At 39.1% G+C, this 18,756-nt stretch overlaps 1 protein-coding gene across 7 annotated transcripts in view; it reads right to left on the bottom strand.

Moving 5' to 3' along the window:
* The window catches only part of LEF1 (lymphoid enhancer binding factor 1), a 122,618-nt gene that overhangs the window by 38,411 nt on the left and 65,451 nt on the right, over positions 1–18,756 (bottom strand). For all 7 annotated transcript variants that reach the window (XM_012436532.2, XM_012436535.2, XM_012436533.2 and 4 more), the window contains exon 4: positions 3,136–3,268. In XM_012436532.2, coding sequence (XP_012291955.1) covers positions 3,136–3,268 — 133 coding nt within the window. The remainder of the gene's footprint in view (positions 1–3,135; positions 3,269–18,756) is intronic.

Genomic DNA, 18,756 nt, shown 5'->3' with positions numbered 1-18,756 from the left:
AGAGATCGAGACCATCCTGGTCAACGTGCTGAAACCCCGTCTCTACTAAAAATACAAAAAAATTAGCTGGGCATAGTGGCGCGTGCCTGTAATCCCAGCTACTCAGGAGGCTGAGGCAGGAGAATTGTCTGAACCCAGGAGGTGGAGGTTGCGGTGAGCCGAAATCGAGCCATTGCACTCCAGCCTGGGTAACAAGAGCAAAACTCCGTCTCAAAAAAAAAAAAAGATATTTTTATTTATTTATTTATTTAACTTTTTTAGAGCTGAGGGGGTCTCACTCTGTTGCCCAGGCTGGCCTCAAACTCCTGGCCTCAAGTGATCCTTGCTTCACCCTCCTGGGTAGCTGGAATTACAGGCATGAACTACTGTGCACAGCACATTTCACATCATTTATTCAACTACTATTTATTGAACACTTACTATGTGCTAGAGGATATACTCAGCATAGCATTCAAGATTTTTAAATTTTTATAGGTAACTTCTAAAGACATAGATGAAATAATACTGAAGTCAGACTATATGGATATACTGTAAATAGATACGTATTTTTGAGGAAGTTATTAATTGCTACTGTTTTATAAAATCAGAATAGGATTGTTGTGAAGAATAAATGCATTAATATATGTGCTACGGAAAAGTGCCTGGTGCAAAGTGTAAGTATTTGTTGCTATTTGTAAGGATAAAATGAATAATATGTAGATAAAAACAGATATATAAACCTAGGATTTCCTATAAGCACTTCCCTTTTAATATTTTTACCAAACTCATAATGAGTAGAAAAAAAGATTGGTGCTAACTTACTTTCCCTTACACACACACACACACACACACACACACACGTGAAAGCTAATGTCCTCCCTAATAGGAAATTAACCTGTAGTGGTTTTTTCACAAATGAGAATGAGCTCTGCTGGCAAATATTTTATATTTATGGAATAGTTCTATCTAAAGTATGAATATGATATTCTTTGCTTTTTTTTTGGCTGAGGCAGAGGGGTTGGGGGAAGATACAGCTAACTAGTCTACTAGAAACTTTGAAACCAGCTGCTTTGGACTCAGTACCGTCATGTGCTAACCAGTTGAGCTCATGATATACCCCACAAGGCAGGAGAGACAAAGAATTAAAAGCAAGAGATCTAGTAGGCTTATTTTCTTGGCAACCAAAGTACCCAACTGGAATGATATAAACTCAGTATCATGTAAGTGGGTGCTTTTTTCAAACTGGAGGTTATATAACTCTGGAAGTACATGATGATAAGGAGCATGAAGCCAGGGACAAAACAGGATCTTCATATTAAAACAAGCACAAATAGTGCATGGACTAGAATACAAAAATCACGCCAATCTTTAGAGTGAAATAAAGACTTAAGAAACTGCAAGCAGACAACTTCTGATGATGACCATTAGTCTCTTCTCTGTAGTTTTGGGGAGTTTGTTTAAAATAAAAGATATAACTTACAATTATGGAAAACAAGGTACAGTGAGAGTAAGAGACGGAAACAGAAGAGAAACTATAAGTGTAATTGAGAGCCAGTTATAAATTTGACTATTTTAAAAAATTGAACTATCCTATTATTCTTGAGAGAAAAACTACTAACTATGGTTGATTTCTTGTTCTTTTAATAAGTTAATGTTTCAAAGAGTTTCAAACAGGACCTAGGACAGAGTAAGCACTATTTAATTAAATAAATAGTTAAATAAAGAAATAATTAACAACTAAATAGGTTCCCAGATGTGCACCTCCTGCTCAGATCCTGGTCTGAGATTATGACCCCCATATTTCAGTGGCCTACCTCCTGTTTTCCCTTCAAATTCGCCACAACCAAGATTGGTCCCCCTTAAACTCACCTGCCTCCTGAGACCCCTTTCTTAATTCCCTTTCTCACTACATAGCCATAGACCTGATTTTTTGACATCCCTAACTCTTTGGAAGCTCTTGATTAAAGGAAGCAGGGTGGAGGAAGGTCTGGGAATAAGACATAAAACAGAGACAAACCTGGAAATGTCTGCATAAGTGATTCTCACCTTCTCGAAGTTAAAGTACTCAGACTCTACTCAAGTCTAGTGCACTAGTAACTAAGTGTTCAAATAAGCATTCTATTTTAACAATGAAGGGAAGTGAAAGCGTTAAGTATTTAATGAGGAAGTACACACAAGTAGTGGAAACAACACCTAGCCTCTATGCCACTCTATTTCACATAGTCATTAAATTTGGTCATCCATTATAAGTCTCAAAAAGGGGTGGGCAAAAGGGTAAAATGTAGACAGTGGCAAATATTCCCCCTTTATGTTCTCTGCCTTCACATCTTTTTTTCTTTTTTTAATATTTTATTTTGAACTTTCAAAGACCCTGCTGAAGTCCAAGTGTGCAAGTATATGCAAAGAGGAACGAGCCACCCTGAGAGCAAATCCACCCTTGAGCTTTGCCCCGGGCAGACGGGACCAGAAGGCCTGTGGACCAGAGCTCTTTGTTCTGCTCCCATCTCGTACCCATACATGTGAGGCAGAAACGAAATGTTTTAAATTTTCAGACCTCTTGTGCTATATATTTTTTCTATAAACAAAGTAGACGCAAATATTAATGTAGAAGAGCAAAATAAGGTTCATGATTCTTGGACTTTAAATAGATTTTATACGTCAAGGATTATTTATAATATGTAACCTACTGCTGGTAAATAACAGAAGATGAAACAACACGGGAATATAACGGAATAACCAAAAGAGATTCAAAAGAATAATGTCTGAAGTCAGAATCTCCTACTTTCCCCATTCCTATTTTAAAATTACCAGCATCAACACCTTGCTCATGCTGAAATAAATGCATATTGCAGGGTACTGAATTTTTAGTATATTTGCACAACCTATTGGTTTACATTGTGAAGGAAAGATTTTCAGAGCAGCCACTTGGAAGGTGGCCCTGCTATGCTTTTCTTCTGCTTTTTAATCATGAATAGTAAAAGCAACATATTCTTGTGTGTTTCTAAATAACTGCTATCAAATGAATTACTCTTGTCTTGTCAAATGTATTCTGATCCACCCAGTGACATGGAGCACCGGTACCTGGAGGGTCACTCACACTGACAAGACTTTGCTCTTCACTTAGCAAAAGAGGCCTAGAAAGACAGGGACTCTCACCTTGTTTGGAGTTGACATCTGATGGGATGTGTGATGGGTGTGATCCTGGAGAAAAGTGCTCGTCGCTGTAAGTGATGAGGGGAGTGAGAGGATGGACCGCATGGGATGGCTGCACCACGGGCACTTTATTTGACTGCAAAGTAACCACAAGGTCAACAGTTAATCTGGATGCCCAGCTCCAGTCTCTTCTCCCAAAGAAAAAAAAAATCACACAGTAGAAGTAACCAGTCATTGACATAACCCAAGAATCACCTTCAGACCTGGACAAGTGGACTGTCTCTTTCAGAATTTTTCCATGATAAATACTTCTCAAACATACGAATATGTCACTGATATTCATGAATTATTAGTTATTTCACCAGGGTTTCTTCAGAGATTTAGGTTGATCACTACTCTTCCATATGGCATGAATCTCTCTCTAGACTACAGGAATGCATCACCATGCCCAGCTAATTTTTGTATTCTTAGTAGAGACGGGGCATCACCATGTTAGCCAGGATGGTCTCGATCTCTTGACCTTGTGGATCTCATGATCCACCCGCCTCGGCCTCCCAAAGTGCTGGAATTATAGGCGTGAGCCACTGCACCCGGCCAAATCTCTGTACATGTATCTTGACACTCTCTTTCAGATTATTTCCTCAGGTTAAGTCAATAAAGAGCTAATTAGAATAAAATTTATGAATGCTTGACAACATTTTTATTCATTACATATGCCTGGCACAAAAAAGTAAGAAACTGTCCAATGCATAAATAGTCAATTTGAAGGACAAATTTTTAAACAACCCAATAAGTAAAAATTTTCTGTACTGATATCCCCTCAGCTTATAGAATTCATAATTCTATGGTTGTACATCTTTAAGAACCATGTTACACCATTTTTTCAAGTTTTATAGCTTTGTCAATCAAACACAACTATCCATTATGCTTTGGCCCCTCAGTTCATTTTTTGCTTCTCTAGTTTTCAGAATTATTAATTGATAAAAGGGAATTTCCAATCTCAAGTTGAACTTCATGATATAAAATACTGCCTTTTTGTTTTTTTTTTTTTGAGACAGAGTCTCACTATGTCCCCCAGGCTGGAATGCAGTGGCACAATCTTGGCTCACTGCAACCTCTGCCTCCTGGGTTCAAGAGATTCTCCTGCCTCAGCCTCCCAAATAGCTGGGACTACAGGTGTCCACCACCATGCCTGGCTAATTTTTTTGTGTGTGTTTTTAGTAGAGACAGGGTTTCACTATGTTGGCCAGGCTGGTCTTGAACTCACAACCTCGTGATCCACCCCTCCTGGCTTCCCAAAGTGCTGGGATTACAGGCGTGAGCTCCACACCCAGCCAAGATACTGCTTTTAAGAATATTTTTAATTGTTAAAATTGTATATTTTAACACACTTTCTATATCTTATACTTGTTTACAAACATATTTTATTATTTAATTTGGAAGTCAACTTCATCAATTTGAAATCTGTGATCACCTGGGTTACAAAGTTAAGGTTGATCCCCCCACAACCAGAAAGTGCTTACTAAATAATCAAAAAATATAAAGAAGACTTAGGTAGGTTTAACCTAATTTGAAAAATGACTTATTTTATTTTTATTTTTATTGATATGGCATAGTTGTAGAAATTTTGCAGTATATGTGATATTTTGATACGTGTATAAAATGTAGAATGATCAAATCAGGATAACTGGGATATCCATCACCTCAAACACTATCTTTTCTTTGTGTTGTGAACATTACAATTCTTTCCTTCTAGCTGTGAAATAATCTATTGTTAGCTATAATTTCCCCACTGTACTTACTACAACATATTCCTTCTATCTAACTTTACTTCTGTACCCATTAACAACTGCTCTAGGGGGATCATTTTAGAGACCCAATAACCCCTTCACCAAATATAAGGAGACTCAACATAATTATGTACCTGTTAAAGGTGTGTTTGATTTTAAACGAATCTAATAATTAAAGCAGTTGCAGAAAAATCTCTAAAAACACTACAGTAATGGGTAACATGAATTTAAGAGAAATGGAGCATAATGAATTCACTAGTTCAGACGTGCCTTCATCATAATTAGTTTGCATTAGTAAGATCTTATTATATTATTGACTAAAATGCATGTGAAATCAGTTTTCTCCTGAAGCAATATTCATAGTTTTTAAAAATTTGACAAAGTGTCTAAAACCGCAAAATGTGAACTGCTTGAAATGTAAGTCCATATCTGACTGGTTAAGAGGGCCCCCATAACAGACTCATGTATGGTGGCTGTATCTATGAAATACACTAATTTTGAACTTGATATTTTTTACAAATTAGGCATAAGAAATATGTGGCTCCAATGGGAAGGACTCCCCTCAGGAAAATTAGAGATGATTACCCTAGTAATTCTCCTTACACCTATCATTACAACCTCCATCCAAAAGAAACTTACAGGGGGGAAAAAAGCAAAGGAAAAAAAACACACTTGTTTTTAGAAAATGATATGATTTCCATACTAGATTTTCCCTATTTTATAATTAGCAGCTCCTCTTTAATGGCAAAACTTGCATAGCTCATACAGCTCTTGGCGTATATTAAATAGAGCACTATTATCACAGCCACGTGATTTTCTCTACACACCTCGGCACAAACATCTATGCATATAAATGTGTAAAAGGTTAAGTAAATCTTTTAATGCTTTTCAAGTGCTAACGATGCAGTTTTCCAAATAGCAGAATGAGCTTCTTAAAGATATGGAATTTAGAATGCTAGAAGTGGGGGTGGGGATAGGAGGAGGCTATCATAAACTCTTTTTAAAATAGAAACACGAATCTCAACACTCAAATGTTAAAATGAATAGATTTCAAATATACTTTAGAATAATGTCTTTTAGTTTCATTTTGAAAGTTTCATAAAGAAGCATAATTGCCAAACAGTCTACAAATATATTTTCTTAGGGTACTTATAAAGAGTAAACATTGCAGAAATCTTCTGGAAATATTCTTTTTTCCAGAGCACCACCTTAAGGAACTTGCATTAGCAGGCAGCATCTTAATGTCTGACCTATCCCTCCAGTCATATAGCTCAGAATCTGGTGCCATGAATTTTTGCTAAATTATGCTATCCTTGCTCTCCTCTTAATTTTACGGTTTTCAACACAGATTTGCTCTCCTGTGGGAAGGAGATAAGAAGCCGAGGATTTTAATTTAAGCTCTGGCCTTGTCTTATATTTTGCAAGATGGATAGCGAAAGCAGTACTAGTAGGTGTGTTACAGCCAACAAGGATTATGTCCATTTTTGTGGCCAAATAATAAAAGAATATGAAATTTCAATAGCATGTGTGAGCAGAATTCCAAGGGTTATGATTTGCTTGCTGCCAACCATCTCCACCACGTATATAAACAGAACAAAGTGGATTCCAACTTAACTGCAGATACGTGGCACATCGTCATCACGGTCAAGAGTCCTCAGCCCAAAAATCTGCAGGCTTCCTCTGATTTCAGGACATACTGCCCCTCGACACTATGTGCACACACAAGGTGAGAACCCTAGCGTTGCTACTTTGGTTAAGTTTTAAGACAGCCAGTATAACCATTATTAATTCCATTCACCTAATCTCCTAATTAAATGTGGTATATATTTTCTTGTGGGGAGTAGGTAAGGGGAAGAATAATCAACCGACTGTCTGTAGAAACCTAAGTGGCTACATTATGTGCAGAGTTATACATGACTGTGTGCATATGTGTGTATTTATTAAGCACCTAAAATGTTCCAAACACTATTCTAGCACCAATGTCCAACACAGAGATAGGGTCTCTAATTCATGCAGCTTACTTTCTGTGGTTCTGGAAGTGGGGTCAAGCAGCAGGGGGGAGGTACTGGAAATAAAGAATATGAAAAAAAAAAAAAAAACTAAAAAGAAAAGCAAAATCTGAAAAGGCAGTATCAAATACTATGAAGAAAATAAACCTGATGATAGGAAAAAGTGTGTCTCTAAGTCTGTGCCTTTGTATCATGTTTAAGCTGTAAGAAACCTCGAGTACATTTAGTAGCTTATTTTAGCTCCTTATTTTAATTTTACAGCCTGGAAGCTGAGAAACAGAGGTCACCAGGGAATTGGTGGGTCAAGGCAAGACCACTGTACAAAATAGTACCTCCCTGCTCGCTACACAACTCCAGCAACACAGGGACACTCTGAGTACGATGGGAATGAATCCCCGGGGCTCCCCAGTACAGTGGAATCAAGTAGTAGAGAAATTCAACACTTGATCCCAAGTCAGGAATTGGCTGACTTGGCTCTCAATCAGGAACCCAAGTCTTCTGATTCCTACTCAGATGCTTTTCCTACTATACATCTTGCTGTAAGGGAGGGAAGGAGGGAGAAAGGGTAAAAATCACCTTCTTTTTTATTCACAGATACAATCAGGTAAGTCTTAGCTTCCAGTGGAGAATCACCAGGTAGTCCCAATGTGTGCTCTGTTTCATTACCCCAGGGTAACAGGATGCACAGTTACTGCATCTTTGCGAGATACTTGGCAGCCCTAAGTCACCCCAAATTATCCACTTCTGCTCAGAGGTTCAGTGACTTGTTTAAGTTCACACACAGGGCGGTAAGTGGCTAAGACCAAAACCCTTGGTTTTGATTCCAACTGCACATTCTTTAATCTCAGGCAGGTGACTGGTGGATGAGCAAAGGAAAAGATAAAAACAGTGAATACTTTAAAAAAAAAAAAAGGTAGAAAATATAAAGAGTGGATTCTGGAAGAAAATTCTCTGGCACACATCCAGCACTCATACATGGCTGTTTAGGGAGAAGCCTGAAATCCTTTCTTCAATTTGCAAATCACCATCAGGACAACCTACTCACATAATACATAATAATTATAGCAATTAACACTTACCAAGTGCTTACTGTGTGCTAAGCACTTCATCCTCACAACAGCTTTGAGACAGGTATTATGATTATCCCCCTTTTACAGATGAGAAAAGAGGCATGGAGAAGAAAATATTCCTGAAGGGTATGTGCCCTAGCAAGCAGCAAAGCCAGGATTCAAAGGCAGAAGTCTGGCTCTTGAGGCCAAGCTCATTACCCATACACCATGTGGCCTTCCTGAAAGCCAGGTTCATAAAATCTTGGACACTGGGATATCCATCTGGGCCACACCTGATAGCATGTGACATCTATGAAATGGCTGTGTGGTCTCTGTCCCAGGCACAGGAATCACCTCAGACAAAGAAGCACCTCAGCAGAAGTGGTTAGCGCCACAGAGACTCAACTGCAGCCTTTCTCTCCAGGACTAGAAAACATTCCAAGGAAGCTTGGTTGGCTGCCACCCAGGCTGGTCCCTGCAGGTAAGGACCTCTTTGGCATCACAGCCAATAAAACCCATACCTCCTGTGGACACGAAGTGGGTGCCACTTAGGGATCCTGAGAGCCACCCCCAAAGCAGCATTCCCAGAAATGACCCACTCACCACTGGCAGGAATTGAAGGTGTCATGAAAGCTGTTAGCCTCTGAGGATGTGGTTCTGGGAAGAACTAAAAAGGTGGTTCAACTGGCTAAGGCGTGGGGCCTGCTGGTAAGAGGAGTAACCTGCTGGCCCGGTAGCTGGTCCTCATTCTCCACATCTCCAGGTTCTAACTCAACTAACCCCAAAGGGCGGGATCTGCCTGTGCATGAAGGCCTCGAGTTTCAACTGGGTGTGCATTTAATCAATAATCTGGTAATAAGTGAATCCAGGAGAATTTGGACACTTCATCAACTTACTAAGATGAGGAATTGCATCTGGCCTCAATTGTTATGGTGGCATTTTTGCTTTTCATTAAACGCTTAAGAAGTCTGGTACTAGTGAGATAAAGCCATGTAACTTCATATTGCCCCTTCCCCTCCTTTTCTGAGAATCTGAGCTTCTCAAGCCTTCCCAGAAAGAGGCAGATTTACTCCAAAAGGATACGTTGATTCTTGCATCTCGACTTCAGAAATAAGGTACTGGAAATATTTCCTAAGATCCACCAAAGCCAAACACCTGTTTCAGGTCTGATGTGGCTTTCAAATCTAAGACTCCTATGGGTGGTGATGCAGCTGCATTTTTCAGATAAGAATGAGGCCCCAGGCACTTAAGATTCAAACAGTCCATGAGCCCAACTCTGGAGGGAAAGGGATGGTCTAGAGACCTGCACCATCATCAGACAACTGAAATGTTTTCTTAAGAGGGAAAGGAACATATCACAGGGAAAGGAATTAACATGGGTTGCACACTTAGTAAGTACCAGTCATTACAGTAGTGCTTTTATATACTCTGGCACTTATCCATGTAAGTGGGTATTATTACCCCCATATTTATAGATGAGAAGGCTGAGTCTTTTTGAACACAGAGCTAAGTAATAATTAGTGGAGAGAGGATCTGTGCTGGCATTTGTTTGATACAAAAGTCCCTGCTGTTCCTGCCCCACACTGCTTGGTGCTCAGCTACTGTCTTCATCTCTGTTCCAAACTACCCGACCAAGTGAATATGGCCTGCTGTGGGCTCAACTGTAATGAAGCATCTAGACAGGAACAGTGGACCACTTGGAGAAGATTGATGTCGCCCAGCATCAATCAGACTACGAATAGAATGCTGGAAGGGCTGTCTTTTAAAAAGCAAGGAAAACCCACTATTCTCCATGTTCTCTGTAAGGTGATGAATTACAAACATTACGTCATTTAATCCCAAAGCCACTGCTAAGTTAGGTGTTAAGATTTCTGTTTTACAGAGAAGGAAACGAGGCTCTGAGAATAATTCATTCTGGGAGACAAAGGGAGATGCACTGTTTTCAGTAACTGGAGCCTGAAAACAGAGGGACTTGGGTTAAGGTTAGAGGCTGAGGAAAAATTGGGGTAAATGGAAAATGACATCTAATTATGCAAAGTTGCAACATCCTATTATTTGATTGATTTCACAACACCCTCACCACACCCCTAATCATCTAAGTACTCCATTAATTTTTCATGTTGAAGAAAATACTTTGAAAATTAAGAGAAGGAACTAGAGTCATTCAAGATAAACAAGCCAAAAAAAAATTAAAACATTTGAAATTTACTTACTTATACTATTTAGTGGTAAAATAGTACAAGTAAGGCACTGAAGTGGTTAATTCAGAGGTTAAATAAAGGGATGGGACATAAGTAAAAGAAAGGACCACCAGATTCTAAGGAGGCAAGAGGAAAGGGGGAGGGGGAAGGGGGGAGGGGGAAGAGGGGGAGGGGGAGAGGGGGAAGGGGGAAGGGGGGAGGGGGAAGGGGGAGGGGGGAGGGGGAAGGGGGAAGAGGGAAGGGGGAGGTGGGGAGGGACAGTAGCAGCAGCAGCGGTGCAGGGATTCTATGGGATATGGAAAACTTTCCAGTGGAAGGACATGGGGCAGAGCAAGAGTCCAATGGTTCATCCTTTTTGGATCACAGACATGAAAATAAGATGAAAGATGTGTATCAATGTTTTTATACACAAATACAATCACACATCAATGGACTGGCGCAGGGGAGTTGCAGTATGCACAGGGGAGGGCAGGGGAAGAAGTGGCCCATGATCCCTAGATGGAAACCTGCTGCCTTACAGAGCAAATGGACCAATGGGATCACATTAAGTTAAAAAGCTTCTGGAGAGCAAAGGGAATAGTCAACAATGTGAAGAGACAACCCACAGCATGGGGGAAAATATTTGCAAACTCCCCATCTGACAAGGGATTAATAACTAGAATATATGAAGTGCTCAAACAACTCAATAGGAAAAAGTGAAATAGTCCCATTGTAAAATGGGCAAATGATCTGAATAGACACTTCTTAAAAGAAGACACACAAATGGCAAACAGGCATAAGAAAAGGTTCTCAACATCATTAATCATCAGAGAAATGCAAATCAAAATAATGAGACATCATCTCACCCCAGTTAAAATGGCTTTTATCCAAAAGATGGGTAATAACGAATGGTGGCGTGGGCGTAAAGAAAAGAGAGCCCTCATACGCTGCTGGTGGAAATGTAAATTAATACGACGACTATGGAGAACAGTGTGGAGTTGCCTCAAAAAACTAAAAACAGTACTACCTTATTATCTAGTAATCCCACTGCTAGGTATACTCAAAAGAAAGGAAATCAGTATGTCAAAGAGCTATTCACATTCCCATGTCTACTGCAGCACTATTCACAGTAGCTAAGATTCGGAATCAAACTTACCGTCCATTAATGGGTGAATGGATAGAGAAAATGTGGCATATACACAAGGGAATATTATTCGGCCACAAAACAGAATGACATCTTTGCATTTGCAACGTGGATGGAACTGGTTGACATTATGTTATGTGAAATAAGCCAGGCACAGAAAAACAAATATCACATGTTCTCACTTATTTGTGGGAGCTAAAAATTAATACAATTAAACTCATGGAGAGTAGAATGATGGTTACAAGTGGCTTGGAATTGGGGGTGAGGGGGGTGGGATGGTTAATAAGTGCAAAAATACATTTAGAATAAGATCTGGTTTGACAGCACTACAGAGTGACTAGAGCCAACAATAATTTATCATAAGTTTAAAAATAACTAACAGTAGAACTGGAATGTTCCTAACACAATGAAATGATAGATGCTTGTGGCAATGGATACCCCAATTACCCTGATGTGATTACTACACCTTCTCTCAAAACATCACATGTACCCCATAAATATAAGTATCTACCATGTACCCATAATAATTAAAGCTTAGAAAATTTTTAAAAACTGCTGCCTTATTCTGAGAGAAGTATTTTACCAATCCAACCTGCATAATAACTTATTGTGATTAATAAGCTGAAGTATAGTCAGTTTGGTCAAAGTAGTATTTGTGCAGGTCAGTGGAAAATAATGGAAGGTAAACAAATCAATGAAGGTGAGTGAGATGTCAGGGCAGGAGCTTTCTCTGTCTACCATGCAGAGAACTTGGACCAGAGGCAGCATGAGGCAACCCAAGGGACTCCAGAACCAGAGAGGGAAGACAGTGTTTGGGGTGAGTTGGTGGAGGGGAGGGGGACAAATTCCAGAAAGGTTTCCTCAGAACCTCATTCAGCCATCTTGTTGAATAGACCCAACAAGGTTTTCTGGTGCTGGTTTGGGGACACGTTGGTTAAAAAGGCTTTCTGTCTCCACTGCCCAGGGATGGCATATTCAGAGGGAGGGACTTCCCACTGCCACCACAGCCACACTTCTCTACTACCCAGTTTAGAAGGTGGACGAGCTCTCCTTGGCACTCAGAATGTCCAGCAGGAAAGGAAGAATGGTTGGGGCCTGAGAGATGGACTCTAGATCTCCTGCGGCGGGGTTGAGGGGGTAGGCAGGCTGGAGTCTGCACAAGGTTGAGGTTAGAGAAGTCCCACAGCTACCCAGATGTGAAGTACAGATGATCTGTTTATATGTTCAGATTACAAATGGATGGTGCAAAATGCCACAGGGGAGAAGCCAACAGACTTAAATCTAGCTATTTTATATTTAAGGGTGTGGGGGCTTTCACATTTAAATATCTATCTATGAAAAGCATTTGCCTTATTTTAGTTTAAATAAAACTGATTTTTTTTTTAAGATCAGGTATGAAGGATTTACAGAACAGTAACAGAAATGCTTATGTGTACAATTTTGTCCCACCGAACCTTCCCTGATTTTAACAAGTGCCATATGCATGCAGTATTCTCTGCTTAAAATGGGGTGTTTAAATAAATGAAAAAGCAACATTTATGTCTACAGGGGTACTCATTTTTCTACAGAACTTCTGAACTTCTGAAAAGGGGAAAAATACAACAAATTATTTGGTTCAGCTACTAGCAGTAAGATTGGGACTAAAAGTATAAATAATTGAGAGCTAAAGTTATTGGGGAACTCAAATCATTTTCTATGAACATATAAATTTGATATTTACACTGTAAGATTAGCATTAAAGCTATTCTATAGACTTGTAGGGTTGTGCTGTCCAATATGGTAGCCATTAGGCATTTGGTCGAGCCCTGGAAAGGTGGCTAGTCCAAGCTGAGACATGCCGTAAGAGTAACGTACTAGAATTCAAATACTTTGTGTGAAAAGAAGAATGTAAACTATCTCAATATGTTTACATTGATTACATGTTCAAATAACATTGCTGACATATTATGTTCAATAAATTTATTACTAAAATTAATTTACCTGTCTTTACTTTTTGACATAGCTGAAGAAAACCTAAAATTACATATATGACTTGCATTTGTGATCTGCATTGTGTTTCTATCAGGCAGTTCTGCTTATGGTTTAAACATTTGTAGATGGAATGGCCCCCTTTCTCTCTCGTACTCAAATTTGACTTAAACAAAAAATTGACATGTTGTAAACAAAGTTTCCTTTTATGTAAAAGAAAACTTATGGGTAAAAAAATGGAAAATCAGAGAAGGTTAAGTGGCAGAGCTGACAATTTAACACTGGATTTCAATATCTCATACTGAGAGACAAGTCAATATATTTAAAACCAAGTATTTATATGCCAACTAGTATAGAACTATAACATTTCATTTTATGGTGTAAAAAAAATTACTAAAAGGTATCGCTCTTTTACAGCGTAGAATGATCCTTGTGAATAAATGTTGTGTCTTCCAGAAGTTACATGTAACTTCTTCAACCTGCCAGTCAACTCAGATAGCTTTTATAAATGCCATTTTCAGATTCATTGCAGGTTACTAATAAACTCATTCCTTGACAGGTAACCATCTTTTCCATTTCACGACATAGCACATTATCTAGGAAGAAAAAGTAAAGCTTATCTTGAGTGAAAAATGACGCTGCAGACAACACTGTTCACAGGATATACTTATATGAGTCAAGAAAAATAGAACCTTTTATTCTAGACTTAAAAACAAAACCTGAAATGAGTTGGAAATCGAGTCTGGAAACTTAAATGAGAAAAAAAGCAGATTATGTTAACTGGGTTCTATGTAATTTTGCTTCATCTTAAAGCTCTCAAGTAAGTCAAGCCAGAAGAGAACATTTTCCCTGAAAACAGTTGTTTCACAAAAAAAAGGAAGCAAAATTTAAAGACCTTTTAAAAGACTTTCAATTCTATTAATAAATTATAAAAAAGAAATAGTCTGTAGCTCACAGAAAACTGTAGTACCAAGACAGCAATAGCTACTCTCTGCTCGTGAAAAAGGGCACTCGCGTGAATGTAAAATCAAAGATCAACTCCATTTTGTACCATGTGTTAAAAACAGAAAATTTGGGCCGGGCGCGGTGGCTCACGCCTGTAATCCCAGCACTTTGGGAGGCCGAGGCGGGTGGATCACGAGGTCAAGAGATCGAGACCATCCTGGTCAACATGGTGAAACCCCGTCTCTACTAAAAATACAAAATAATTAGCTGGGCACGGTGGCGCGTGCCTGTAATCCCAGCTACTCGGGAGGCTGAGGCAGGAGAATTGCCTGAACCCAGGAGGCGGAGGTTGCGGTGAGCCGAGATCGCGCCATTGCACTCCAGCCTGGGTAACGAGAGCGAAACTCCGTCTCAAAAAAAAAAAAAAATAGAAAGTTTGCCTCCTGAATTTTATTTTCATTTCCATTTCTTTTAGGAGAACCTGCTGAAAAACTCAGGACAGATTCTGAATCCCTAATCTACAGATCTTTCACAAGAGTGATCTACACTGCCCTGAATTTACAGTAGTGTGCATGAGCCAACTTGTTCTAGCTCGGAGACCTGATGGCTAAATTTTCAGGAGTTTTGAGAGCCTGTTATTATCATGTTGGTAGCCTGAAATTGGTCATGGTAGGATTATTTATACCATGAAAATTGGCAAATGCGAAAACTCCCCTCTCCCTCGAGCCAATTGTTTCACATGTAACAGCACCCCACTGGCAAACATTGAATCCCTTCCTAAATTACTAGGTGAAAAACTCTTTTATTTCTCTTTGACAAACAAGAGGATCATAATCTTGATCTTTGTCTGAAACCATTTGAGAATGAAAAATTTCAAAGATCGTCATTTAACATGATCTGGGGTGACCTGCTTCATGACCCACTTCCTGCTAACACGGGAGGGACAAGCAGGCACTGGTCCCTAATTACTCTGTCTGGTTCCTCGCCTCAGGCCTAACCAGCACTGGGCTTGAGTCACTGGATAGAAGGAGGAACTCTACGCACAGCAATGAGAAGAGATCTGTCGAAGATTCACAGGCATTTTCTTTTTTTTTTTTTTACTTCTCAAGGAAATGGTCAATATAAGGCATAATATAAAACACTTGATATGATTACTTTAGAAAGTTATCCGTAAGAAACAAATTTTACACAAAAAAGCAAATAATTGAGACTATTTCACAAGTGCATTAAAGAATACCTAATGCAGCTTTCGACATGAGGCAGTGCATCAGAGAGCAGTTGTCCAGGCCAAATGCACAGAAGCTGACATCGGGCTAAATACAGTATTAAAACAGAAAAAGATGAGATGCTTTTGTCTTTGCAGCAGGTTCACTCAAGAAACAAATTCTTTCTAGAGAATACGAAAATCAGCTTAGGGATTTCTGAAAACCATGGTGAATGTGTAAAGAAGTAAAAATAATTTAAGGGCATATTGAAGAATGTTCTCAAGACAGTCTACTCTTGCCCGTAGCAAGAATGGTAAACACAAGGGAGAGGAGTGGGTAGGCACGACCCTGTGTACGACAACTTGGAGTTTGTGACCCATGAGTATTGGATTCCTGCTATCAAGAAATGATAAAGTATGAGCATTGGATTCCTGCTACCAACAAATGATAAAGTATGGGAATAATTATCTCTGATGCCCTTTCCAGTTCCAGTGACCCCGTGATCTTATGGGTTCTAAAGCTTTGAATTTCAATGCTCTAATATTTTGCAGATCCGACACTATGGTTAAAAGCAGCTATGGAAAAAAAAAGTCAGGAAAGCAAAAGAAAGAACTGCATGTGGAGGCCGAGGCAGGTGGATCATCTGAGGTCAGGAGTTTGAGACCAGCCTCACCAACATGGACAAACCTGTCTCTATTAAAAATACAAAATTAGCTAGGCATGGTGGCATGTGCCTGTAATGCCAGCTACTAAGGGAGGCTGAGGCAGGAGAATCACTTGAACCTGGGAGGCAGAGGTTGCGGTGAGCTGAGATCGTGCCACTGCACTCCAGCCTGGGCAACCAGAGTGGAACTCTATCTCAAAACAAAAGGGGGCTTATTTACTGAACATTTTAAGAATCAGTTTTAAGATGGGTCAATGCCACACTGCTGATGGTGGTCACTGGTTTACTGGCAGCATGCACTGGGAATCTGAAAGAACATCAATGATAATTTGAAGGAACATCAATAAAGCTTACGGAACAGATTTAAGACAGAGAGCAGGAGAATGTTGTCATTACATTACTTCAATTGTCATTAAAATTACTACTAACCTGATTTCTTTCAGTGCACCGACCTATAAGGTTGTGCTAATCATTACAACCTAGGGATAGAACCTACAGATGAGAGGTGGTCACCCTGCCAAAATTCCACAAAGGGCCATGCCCTTTCTTCAGCAAAGGCACCACTCGGTACTCCTGTGACCTCGACCGGCCTTGAATCTCTACCACTAAATTTTTCCATAGAAAAACTCAGTCGGGCAAGTCTGTGATGAGGAAAGTGGCATTTCTCAGTCTCAGAAGAAGATGGCAGGCACCTAGAGTTAGCTGCACAGACATAAAGTCAGTCCAAAGTCTCCAGCTGATAGAGTGGTTCTAAGTTCCGTGCCTCATATGATTATAGAACTAGGGTCTTACACACAGCAATTGCGGAATCAGAGTCCTGCCTTATTCCATTGGTTTGGATTTTGGGTCTCCAGTAAGTACTTTATTTCAAAGAGGACACGTCTTTGGCAGTGTGGTATAGCTATGAATAAGCTCCTCCAACAAAAGGGTGAAGTCTTGAGGAAGAAAGCTAGAATTAAACAACAATGAAAACCATCAAATTTCCATTAGTCTACAAAGTGCTTCCATGATCCTTACCTCATTTGGATCTCACTATCACCCTGTGAGGAAGGTATTAATAAATATCCCATGTTTCAGAGAAGAACACGAAATCTCAGTAAAGTCCAAAAGCACACAGTAAGTAGAAAAGTGGAACTCAATCCTGTTTTCTTTCACCAAACCATGATGCAGTCCATTTTCTGGTTCTCTAGGAGCACGTAACTCCTGTCATTACATGGGTCTCAAAAGCTGACCTAGAGTGGGCCATGAGGCCCCAGAGGCAATTGTCAAGCTGCAAACACGCAGCCAAACAACAAAGAATCATCATGGAACCTCTTCCTTCCTCCTAAAATGCTGTCATCATGTGTGTTTATGTTTTAGAAATGGTTATGTAATATCATGTGAACATGCTGATGAATACTACAATCAATCAATAAATTATTCACAAGCCTTGTGATTTCCAGGACAAGCTGATGAATGGGATGTCAAGAAAGAATGTAAGCTACTCTTGCATATTCAGAAAATCTGTCCCTAGAACAAAGAAGCATCCATTTTAAGGAATGAATTTATGTGCCTATGTTTTTCACCTTCCCCTTAATTTTCCAGTTTATGCTAATAATGGTAATTTCTTCACATTCTCAATTCTTCCAGCCAACTAGCAATGCTCAGGGTATCTTCTCTACCTTGTTATAGCTAATTCTTGACAATAATTACAACTTTTTTTCACCAGAATTTGGATATGTCTATTAAAAAAATCTGTAGGAATTCATTTTCTCCACCCACTCTATTTAATGAATTCAATGTGTAAATGTGGAGCTACTATAAGTCAATGTAAATAACGTTTTCTTTTGCTTCACATAACCTGAATTTTTCCTTCTCTTACTACTATTTCAGTTGTGTTTTCTCTAACCAAATGTGTTAATTTAACTCCCTCTCCCTCTTAAAAAATTCTAAGTAGTTGATGTTTTGAGGTTTAAAGATGTCCAAAAGAAATAGAAAACAGTTTTGCAGTTTCGCAAAAAGGTAAACACAGAATGACCATATGACCCAGTGATTTCACTCCTTCTACCTGAGAGAACTGAAATCTTATATTCACACAAATATATGTACACAAATGTTCTTAACAATGTTAAAAACTCAAAATGTCCATTAACCATGAATGGATAAACAAATTGTGGTATATACACATGCAATGGAATATTATTCATCCATGAAAAAGAACGAAGTACTGACATTCAATGGAATGAACTCTGAAAACATTCTGTTAAGTGAATAAACCATAAACCAAAAGGCCACATACTATGTAATTCCATGTATATGAAATGTCCAGACTAGGCAAAGCCACAGTAACAAACTAGATGAGGGTTTGCGGGAGGCTAAGTGGAGGGAGTAATTGAGAATGACTGCTAACAGATACTGGGTTTCTATTTGGAATGATAGAATTGGACAGTGGTGATACTTGGACAGCATAGTGACTATATGCTAACAACCACTGAACTGTACACATTTCAGGGTGAATTACAAGTTATGTGAATTATATCCCAATTTAAAAAAAACCAAAGGCATAACAACTGATTTGGACTAATTGAAGGCTAATTTTACTTAATACAGAAGGCAAACCCAAATGAAATTTTACCATGTATACATATTATACCTCTGAATATTGTAATTTCACATGTAGTGATGACAGGA

This window comes from Aotus nancymaae, unplaced genomic scaffold (assembly GCF_030222135.1).
Source record: "Aotus nancymaae isolate 86718 unplaced genomic scaffold, 86718_ANA_hifiasm-v0.15.2.pri h1tg000033l, whole genome shotgun sequence".
Classification (NCBI taxonomy): Eukaryota; Metazoa; Chordata; class Mammalia; order Primates; family Aotidae; genus Aotus; species Aotus nancymaae.
The sequence above is the reverse complement of the archived record's forward strand: the minus strand, read 5'-3'. Positions and strand labels throughout refer to the sequence as shown.